General features: G+C 36.7%; 1 protein-coding gene across 2 annotated transcripts in view; it reads right to left on the bottom strand.

Moving 5' to 3' along the window:
* Nucleotides 1-4,542: 4,542 nt before the first annotated feature.
* The window catches only part of BARD1 (BRCA1 associated RING domain 1), a 171,490-nt gene continuing 165,195 nt past the window's right edge, over nt 4,543-10,837 (bottom strand). For both annotated transcript variants that reach the window (XM_039233208.1, XM_039233207.1), the window contains 2 exons: nt 8,086-8,183; nt 4,543-7,024 (listed from right to left, as the gene is read on the bottom strand). In XM_039233208.1, the coding sequence (XP_039089139.1) occupies nt 6,692-7,024; nt 8,086-8,183 (431 nt within the window). In that variant the 3' untranslated portion in view covers nt 4,543-6,691. The remainder of the gene's footprint in view (nt 7,025-8,085; nt 8,184-10,837) is intronic.

Raw genomic sequence — 10,837 nt, 5'->3', positions numbered from 1 at the left:
ATGGGCATAGACAAAAGATGCTAATTCACTTCTCAAAACCTCACTCTGAGGGAAAACAATTGCCACAGAAGAATTATTTACCAAACCAAAGTTATGAGTGATAGCAGAATGAAAACATTTCTCAGCCAAAATATGTGCAGATTGTATTCTTTCTCACGAAGCTGCTGGATGATATGCTTCATCATGATTAATGTGTAAAGCAGTGAACAAGGACCTCTCAACCAATAGAGGAGAGAAGTAAAGGGGTTTTCCAGGATCTGGGAAAGCTGGAAGTCACAAGGTAAAATAGATTTCACTGGCAAGCAGTCCAGTTCATACTGGAGAGAGAAGAAGCCTTCAGGAGGAATGTTTCCAGGAAAAACTGAAGCTGGTCTGTTATCCAAATAAGTTTCTGTCTCAGAGAAAAATTAATATTGTGAGACTTTTTTCAAAGATGTCAGAAAGTAGTTGAAGATGAAGACATAGGTTCAAACCTTTAGACAGAGATTTAAAAACTTACAAAATTTGGGGCACATGGGTGGCTCAGTTGATTAAGCATCTGACTTCGGCTCAGGTCATGATCTCATGGTTCAGGAGTTTGAGCCCCACGTCCGGCTCTGTGCTAACAGCTCAGAGCCTGGAGCAGGCTTCAGACTTGGTGTTTCCCTCTCTCTCTCTGCCCTATCCTACTTGCACACACTCTCTTTCTGAAAAATAAATAAACCTTAAATTTTTTTAAAAAACTTAAAAATTTAAGAAAAACAAAAAGGTTTATAAAAAGGAAATGCAATCACTACAAAAAATCTTGGAAGATCAGGGAATGTGTCCCATAGCCGTCATTGTGAAAGCCCAAGAAGAAATTTAAGTTATCTATTTGGAAAGATTTGGAAAGGAAAGAAGAATCTCGGAGCGCAAAAACGAATGGATGCATGCATGCATGCATGAATGAATGAATGAATGAGCCACCATAATAGGAGATCACAGATGCCTAACATAGATTAATCACAAGAATGCAGTACATGCATACTTACTTGTGTAGAAGGCAAATACTGATATAAACTCCTACCAGAGTATAAAGTGATTGCTTCTGAGTAGAAACTCAGAAGTATAGGAGTGTAGGACATATAGGAAACTAATGCATTTCAGTCTAAATCCTGTAACATTATTTCATTTTTTAAACTATGTACACAAATTACTTTGCTATAAAATGGAAAATTTCAAAATACCAACATTCATTTAAAAATGTTTTTTACATTTAAAAAAAGAAAACCTTCCTTCTAATGACATCTGAGTTTATAGAAAACCAGTATGAATATTAAAATGATGCATTTTTTTTTTCAAAAAGGTAGAGGAAATAAATCTAGATAGCTTCAAACTACTGTTTAAATTATCTTGAGATTAAACTTGCTAACTTAGCAAATTAAACACTGATAGCGAAAAACTCATTTCCTATTCATGGTTTCAGCAAGCTGCATTTCCTATTTCTGACTTGTCTCCTTAATGAAAGGAAAAAATAATTTTAAAAAATCCTCTAATAAAATATTGATAAAATGTCATTCTCTTCTGCAAAAGACAAGAATATCACTCAAGGGAAATAAAAAAAATGCTTAGTGAATATAATGACGAATATTAAGTCATCTGATCCTAAGAATGGGTCCTAGGTACCCTTTTAAAAAATACTTGATTATACCCAGAGCAAACACTGGTTGTATCTTCTGTCAAGCGGGAGTGGTAGACTTCTAGAAGTATGTCCTGGGTGCCTGGGTGGCTCAGTTGGTTAAGTTTCCGACTTCTACACAGGTCGTGATCTCGTGGCTCGTGAGTTTGAGCCCTGTGTTGGCCTCTGTGCTGATAGATAGCTCAGAGCCTGGAGCCTGCTTCAGATTCTGTGTCTCCATCTCTTTCTGCCCCTGCCCTGATCATGCTTTTTGTGTGTGTGTCTCTCTCTCATAAATAAATAAACATTAAATAAAATTGAGTATGTCCTGACATAGACATGCCCGCTGGTGTGCAGGACGCCACCAAGGCATTCCTCCTGCATATGTCTCAGGGTCCTGCCTTACCAAGAGCAATGCCTGTGCAATCTTTATTTTCCACTTTATTTCTTTACTTGTTTGGCTCTCCTGTAGACTGTAAGCCACTTGAGGATTGTAGCTGTGTCTTATCCATCTTAGTCGTTCCAAGTGAACACAGCCTGATCTCCAGTAGCTTCCCAATAAATATCCAATGAATCGTAAAAATTAGTGAGTAAATAAGTATCAGACTCCTTTTCAACCTCTTTTGAAAATTTAAAGCCAGATATATATTTTTTCAAAAAAAGAGAAAACTCCTATGCACAATGCCAGTGAATCTTTGCATAGTCCTTTAACTAAGAGGATACTTACTGAAAGTCAATTACCCTACCCTTTGTGCTTCTGTCACATAGCTGCAAAAGAAAGGTCAGTAGAAAAAAAAATCTTCAGACTTGGTTTACTTTTAAGACTGTAATAATTCCCTTTTAAAATGAATCAAGTATCACCCTTGCTAATCATTACATCCACCACCCAGAAAAATAATCCAACTTACCACCAGGTGTCAGAACATCAGCACTCACAGGAAAAGGAAGTCATTATTACAATGGGAACAGTAGCAATAGCAATGGTAAGGCACATGAATCATCGTATTCTCCATCCAAGTCCACATGCCTCAGCTTCAGAAATGCTTGTCTTGGGGAATCAGACCCATTATATACATAATATATGGTCACATTTGGACGGACACACACACACACCCATTTTGCATTGCACTGGGTGCCTGAATCAGAAACACAATTTTGCAAGAAAATTTCCAACAATAAATGGTACCAGGCAATGACTTGCAGCTGTGTTAAGTGCTAGCATAAGAATCACCTAGAAAGCTTTTTCAAATATATTTCTCCTTCCTACTCTTTCCTTATCTTGGAGGGTTTTTTTTTTTTTTTTTTTTTAACCCCTTTACCTCCCAACTAAGAGGACATGGCCTGCTAGTTTCTGTACCACGCCACAGACTGACTAGAATATGTCCCTATGCTTCTGGCATGCTGTGGGGAAGGTAACAAACACAGGAAGATCACTTAAATTTTTAAGGCATGGTTCAGTTTAGGGATGGTAAATACTTCCTCTGATAAACCAACTTCACCAATTGGTTGTGGCTGCCTGAAACACAAGCTGAGAAAGATTTTAAGACTCTTTTTGGTCTCAAAAACAGATGTAATAATTAATAATATCTGCTGATGTAGAAGTGGGGGCTGTAGCCCATTTGGGGTAGATGTTATCTCCCCTTCTTGATGTCACAGAACAGTCCAATAAGCTCATTTAAGTATAAGATCACAGGCTCCTATAATAGCAAACACTTTGATTTACTTAAAGAAGCAACGTAGCTTGGGAGGTGGTTTGGAAGAAGGCAAGGAACACAGGTGCTTAATCTGAGCCCTGGCAGCAATGAGTGATTCTAAGAGTTCACTGAATCTGTTTCCTCATCTTAGCACAGGCAAGGTGATCTCAGAGATCTCTATCAAAAGACCCAAGATCCTTTTCTCCCCCCTTCCTTTATCTGGTTAGTTTCTAAACTGTAAAAGCTGGAGCGTTTTGAAGCTTATGTGCAAAGTCTCATCATTTCATGAAAATCATGACAATCAACTGAGGCTCATTTTCTTTTTCATAACTATAGATCTTAATTTAATTGTGTAGGGTGCACACTACATTTTGTAGAGATAATAACGACAGGTGGTGACCTAGCTTGATATTGTAAAGAAAGCCTCCTCCTTCCCTCAGGACCAATGTTTACCATAACAATGTTTATATAGACTTATCTATAACTGATGTAACCCAAATATGCAATAGCAGGGATTTAAATTATCACCATCCTATTGACAGACTACCATACAACTATTGGAAATTACATACAAGCATATTTAATCATGTGGGAAAAGTATGGAAGTGAAAGTATATTCTTATAAGAGCTCTATGTGTGTGCACTGGAAGACCTAAAAAAAAAAAAAAAAAAAGACAAGAATGTTAATAGTGATTTTTCTGGGTTGTAGATTAATTTAGTATGTCCAAAACCCAAGTAAATAATAAAGGGGTGTATATCTCAGTGTGGAGGCCCAAGCAATCCTGGTATCCAAAATAAATGCATCTATGGGATGAAAGGGAGACCAAGTGTTTGCTGAATGGACAGGGGAGGCCACACAGATGGGGACCCTCACACATTATTTATCCCCATTTTGCTCCTAATTCTAATATACTTCCTACCAGGTTCTCATTCCTTAGCAAGTCAAAAGAAAAAAAAAGTAATTAGGGTAAAGTATTAATAGGAACAGATAAGTAGCGACAAAGTAGTGGCTGCCAAGGGGGAAAAAAAAGACAAAATGTAGGCAGAACTAGAAAGCAGCCATGTGTAACGCTGTGGACAAGCCACCTACCTCTGGCTCTAATGGAACCATGAAGAAATCACCCTGCAATAACTGATGCTCTTAATGAGGATTCCAACTATCAAGGTTACATTGTATTCAGACAAATTTATTTAAAGTAATAAAGTGCCTAATAGACCTTAGAAATATTTCTTTCTAAAATTAATTGCACTGCGTTAGTGTTCCAAAAGATAAGCTTTTGTTAGCTGAGAGGTTTCCTCGCAGGTCTTGCTGAGCATCCTTCTTCAACAGCACAGAATGAGCTACCTCTATAGAAGATACAGAGATACAGAAACACAAATAACTTTAATGATTTGTAGTAAATAAAAAGGAAGCTTGAATCTATGATTGAAAAATGGAAACAGTTACAAGTATATCTATACAAAACTCACAAGATTTAGGAGCTTAACATCAACCAACTACTGTCAAAATAAATACTGAAAGAAATGAAGGAAAACCACAAAAAACTGCTTAATAGTGGGGGACAAAATACAACAAAGGAGGAGGGGGGTGAAGCTAAGAAAACGAATGAAGGAGAGTGAGCAGCAACCCTCTCAGTTGTTTTACAAACAGGGATTCAAATCAGAGGAACAGACACAAACCTGTCTAGGAATGTGACCGATGAGGCAATAGAAAGTGACTAAAAGTCAGTTATAAATCAAAAATGACAACCCAAATCCCAGAGAGTCTTAAATTATTTAATCCAGACATTATCTAACCCCTCAGATTTGTTTGGTGCTATGGTGTTCATCATTCTCCATTAGGATGAAATGTAGGACAAACACATTACTGGTTGGAGAGCATTTTCAGAGCCAATTCATCCTTGAAGGTCAGGGTCCACAGTGTATCACTGCATTTACATAATATATTTCTTGATATGGAAAAGTAACACGTCAATGAAGGAATTACAATAAAATTTATTTTGAAGTAATCAGCAGACCTCCAAACTTACAAATAAATGAATTTTAATATGTTTATTAACTTCAGACTCTATCCAGGAGTTAAACTGTTCTCTAGCCACCAGGGACCAAACCTGGCTGGGTCCACAGTGTCTCCCTTCCCATGCCTTTAATATTAGTAATCTATTCAATTTCTAGGGATACTTATTAAAGAATTCTGCTTCCTTAAGAATATTTTTAAATGAGCTCATTTACCTTGTCGATTCATTCACAAATGAGAACACTTCGATCAGAGTAACCACCCCAGTTCTCAGGGGGTGTCCTGTCCACTTTTTTCAAGCCTTGACTATCTTGGTATCAGGAGTAAGTCCTTCCCAACCCTACCCTTAGACTTATTGTTATGGCCTTTTGTATCACCTGGCCAAAAATCTTTTCTACATCAAGTAATCCCCAACTTCTGCCTTCACAGCAATCTAAAAGTGAGAAAAAAAAAAAAAAACTTTACAAAAAAAAGAAATTAAGACCTTCAAAAACAATTATTTTAGCAATATGTAGCAAGGTCTACCAGAGAAAGACAGCTTCCTAATTTGTTAATATTTGATTGAAAATTTGCTAGTCTGTTAAGACCTTCTAAGAAATATTGATACTAAAACGTGTTAAAGAAAATGCTCCAAGTATATATATACATATACTGTAGAGAAACTCAGTTACAAAGTGATAGTTAATAATAAGCAAGTATACACAATAAAAATATGTACCATGAGCCCAATCTTTTCACCACAAAAGAATAATGTTCTGGTTTAAGTCATGATTTCTTGATGAAAAGATAAAAAGGGACAAAAATGTGGGAACTGACATCCACCTAAAGTATAAGAAACTCAACACAATGTAAGATGACAATTGTAGACAGAAGAATTTAACTCCTGTGGTGGTACATTCAGACCAGGTACTCTATTTTCATTACAATAAAGCCAGAATCGATTATTTTTGACAATATTCCTGGTTTACCAAAGGATGAGAAGTATTTTTGCTGGTAGCAATTGTGGATTTTTTCATCAAAGAACATTAAAAGACTGAGATGGTAATGATCCTATTTCTAAAAGTCTCTCATTGATCTTTGATAGCTGATAATCTGAATAAAAAGACATGATGAATCAAAACACACACCAGTTTTAAGAGAAATCTTTCAAAGCAATCTCAGCATCTAAATGGTAAACACAGAAGGAATTCCTAATCTGGCATAAATTTTTTTTTTTTTAAATTCAAGGAAGAAATATGCATGAATGAGTCTGCCTATTTGTAAAAATGTGTATGATCAAAACAGTGCAATGGCTGGTTCTCACACTGTGTAAGTTCAATTTGAAACGTTAATCTGGTGCGATATTCAGCTGTCAAGAGGGAGCAACTCAAAGGACATCACACAATCTATAAACCAGCTGGAAGGAGCCATCCAGACTTTGCCCTGCCGCACCCTCTCTGGGCGATGATTAGACAGATCCTCATAGATGATATACTGCGTGCAGAAGCGCTGATCAGAGTCAGCTTTCGCATGGTATGCGACTGTATTGATGGTCTGAGTCACATCACTGTCTGGCTTGGGCTTTCTGCTGAGGACCTGGCCCCCAGCTGCAGCGACAAGCTTAAGAAGGTTGTCCTTTGGATGGTGTTTGAAGGTTCCCCCAAAATAGAAGTAACAGCCATCAAACAGCTTCGGCAACTGAAATAACAAGAAAAAACTTGTTAAAAGCAGATCAAAACATTTAAAAACACTGCATAGGAATGAGGAAAATAAAGATAAATAGTTATGAGCAGTTAAGAAGCTGCTTAAAAGAAGTGCTGGGATAAGCTGCATTTCAAGCACACTATTTGGGTCAAGAAAAAGACTTACACTTTATAATTTCCTATTTACAATTTTTTTCCTAAATCACCATCTCAGATACTTTACTCTCCTCAGATTTTAGGCGTGCTTTGCATATGCGCGTGTGAGCGTGTATGTGTATATTATTTTAAACAGCAAACAAACACTGCTCATCACACTTCTTTTAACAGAATGTTATTCATATTTGGTGGGACTTAAAGCCCCAGGAATACCTACGGTATGTGAAATGTGCTTCAGGGACCCTGGGCTACATTTAATAAAATTATATGAGTAACATCATCTGTGGATCTTTATCCAGTTCTGCCCATCCTTACTCAGGTCCCTATATGTTACCAACCTCAGGTCTCCAGGACAGCCTGTAGTGTGGCCTCCAGAGTTCCATAACATATTCAGATATGTTATGACGCCATGGCTAGGGATCCAATTAGCTATGAAACACATTTCTTCATGTTTTATTGGAAAAAAAAAAAGTCTTCATAGTTGCCTTCTATGAAAATTCTTCTTTGTTATTTCTAATATGTATATATATGTACATAGGATAATGGAATGGCATCTATTAAACCTGCAGTGTGTGCCAATAAGGACACATGGGAACGAAATCCAAGTAGCAGCCATAAGTCTGCTTTCAAGTGACTTTCTGCATCTGAGACTTCCCTCCAGATTCTGAAAGATTTATGGGAATGTTCAAGATGCCAACAATCCATTAACAGTATGAAATTATCACCTTCTGGATTTTACTGCTCATTGTGATCATCTCTCAGAATCAAGTGCTTGAAATAAGCACAATAAAATTTTAATCAGTCACCTGTACTTGTTGAAAGGGCAAGAGAAGTTTTTCCTGATGGTGATGATATTAAGTCATAATACGAACAATGAAAGTAGTATCAAAAGAAAAATACCAGCTGTTCTTTGTTGAGCCTGCTTCGCTGTGGTCCTTCAGGAATCTCATACTTTTCCTCCTGTTCACATGCTTTTCTTTGTAGACATGCTTTCACCCCTAACAAAAAAAGGAAAAAAAAAAAAAAAGAAAAAAACAAGGAAAATAAATATCAAGTGAGTATCTATTTCTTGCTGAAACAAGTAATTTACCTAGGTGATTTTTCTTCTCCATCATTGTTTTAAGTATTGTTCTGAAACAGAAATAGACACTTTACTTACGTTAAAACAAAATATAATCAAAATATTTTCCACATAAAGAAAATGGAAAACATTTTTCCTTCAGAGGACTGAAAAAAGTAGTACTGAACACTAAGTTTAGTTTCTTTACTGAAAAACCTAAATCAAGATCACATGCAATTATAAAAATCTAAATTTGTATTTATATCAATTACCAAAATGGAGGTGGGTAAAAAGTCCCTCAAGTAGTTCAGCTCACAGTGATTTGAACTCGAGGGCCTCTCAGCAGCACTGCTCATTTCTGCAGTCTAATCTACCCGCCGTTAGACTCTTCAGTGGTCTGACATTAAGGAACGTGCTTTGGTCCACATCTAGGTCAGCTGGGACAGCACTTGTCCCAAAGCCTGAGACATGTTTGGGATTTGACAGGTACACAACTGAAGTCTCCAGTCCACAGACGACTTGGTGAATATGTCAAATGCTTTGGACAGGCTTCAACAGAGATGTACCAAGATGCTTCTTTAATATATAAAAGTCAGAAGATTTTAACAACTGAATTCTCCATCTCTTCAAAAGCAGAGCTTTGTCAAGAGATGATTTTTTTTTCTTAACCTGAGACTGTTAATGCATATTCAAATCAACATTCAACCGTGGGATATCTATAATTCTCTATCATGTGATTCTTAATTTGTTAATTTTGCTTATGGTTTGGTGTTCTTTCCCCCTGATGTTTTCAAATACAAAATTCATATTTAGCCAAGTTTGTTATGCTGAATTTCCGAATCTTATTATTCTCACTAACTTATCATAAATACGATGGTTCTATAAAAACTGTAGGGTTTCTGCATTGCACAAAAATTGCATTTTAAAAATATTATAATTTTTAATAATTGCCCACTGAGTAAAAAACTATCTTTCTAATGGAACTAATTTTAAAATATGTACTGTATCTTGAAAATGAGTCTCAAAAATTTTGACTAGCTCAAAGTCATACCAGAAACACTATCAGTGTGCTTACATTACATCATATACTGTTTCTATATTGAAAACCAACCTAAAAAAAACATTAGCAATCTAGCTAAATTGTGGACTTACCTTAAGCTCATTATTTTACATGTGAATTTTTTTTCTTTTTACTTTTTATCTCTTAAATTTGAGGACCCCTTCTTAAACCTCCTTTCCGAAAGCTCTGCAGAGCATTCATAACCAGTATCTTTAGATGATCACACCAGCATATAAAGCCCAGGACTGAATACTCCCAGGATAACTAGTGTAACAGGTGAACAGTGAATGTCTTAACTACAAGAATAAATAAATGGGCTTTGTCTATGCTGGCTGCTTACTCGTTTTGCAAATTTATTTGGGTTGACTATTTAAACTGTCAAAAAAGCCTATTAAAATGGCATCTATTGATCCTGCCACTATGCTGACGTTAGTGTCAATCAGGAGACACAAGAATGAGAGAAGCCTAGCACAGGGCAGTCAGACAGGGCAGCATGGCCGTTCTAGTGCTTCTGTGGTGGGAATGTGCTCCAAGCAGACAACCTGCAGCTTAATAGCAGTTGCTCAATACATTCCTATAGAGTAAGACGGGGAAATCCATTGCTCTCATTAGCGAGCTGAATTAAGACTACATTCCTCTGATGTTCTCTTATTCTACACAAAAATCTGCCAACTCTCTATGCCACTTATATCAAGTTAAAGAAGAAAGAAAATAAAGCATTTTTCCCCCTGAAAATTAAGGAACAGTGTCCAGATCTTTAATAACATGTTTGAATGATGACTAAGTGTTCTGTTGGATGCTGTCGCAGCACAAAATAATGAAGAATTTTTTGAAAGTTGGGAGTGCCATCTGGTCCAGGGGTTGCAACTCGAATGTCTCGCAGGGCCCCTCAGATTAGGTAAATGCGTGAGGAGCATCGTGTTAAGTGGTAGGAAGCTGTGGAGACTGTAACCACTAGGAAACAGACAGGATATTTGAAACTTAAGTGGCGACATGGAACAGAATTGGTCCACATAAGCTGTATCTACTCTGGCCCTCAGACTGCCAGTTTGAAACTCTTGACGCTCTCTGTCTAATCTACCTCTTTGTTTCAGATAAAGAAACTAAGGTCTTAGAGTTCAGCAGTTTTCTCAGTGACACAAGGAGGTGAAAACTCAGGTATCTTCTAATTCCTAGAGCAGTTTTTTTAAATCTTTATTCTTTGTTAAGCTTTACTCTATTTTTAAAAAAATGAAGCATCTAAGGAAATGACAGGTGTTCTCTACTCAGATTTAAGGTACTGTACCTCTCCTGCAATAAGTCATATAACCACTTAATAGATGACTAAGTAGGAGGATTCTTATTTTTAAGAGATTAGCAAAAGGTATAACAAATGGCAAAAAGTGCTGACTGCCTTGGGGGAGGAATGGGAAGACCAATGCATTTGGCTTTGTCTTCAGCGAATTAATGATTTTATTTAATCTGATGCCACAGTTGCTACTCTTTCTTGACATTTACTTATCGACATTTACAATAGCTACAAATTTATATCA

This window comes from Hyaena hyaena, unplaced genomic scaffold (genome assembly GCF_003009895.1).
Source record: "Hyaena hyaena isolate Hyena2069 unplaced genomic scaffold, ASM300989v1 scaffold_71, whole genome shotgun sequence".
In the NCBI taxonomy this organism is placed as follows: Eukaryota; Metazoa; Chordata; class Mammalia; order Carnivora; family Hyaenidae; genus Hyaena; species Hyaena hyaena.
Note: the sequence above shows the minus strand (reverse complement) of the source record. Positions and strands in the feature narration are given on the sequence as shown.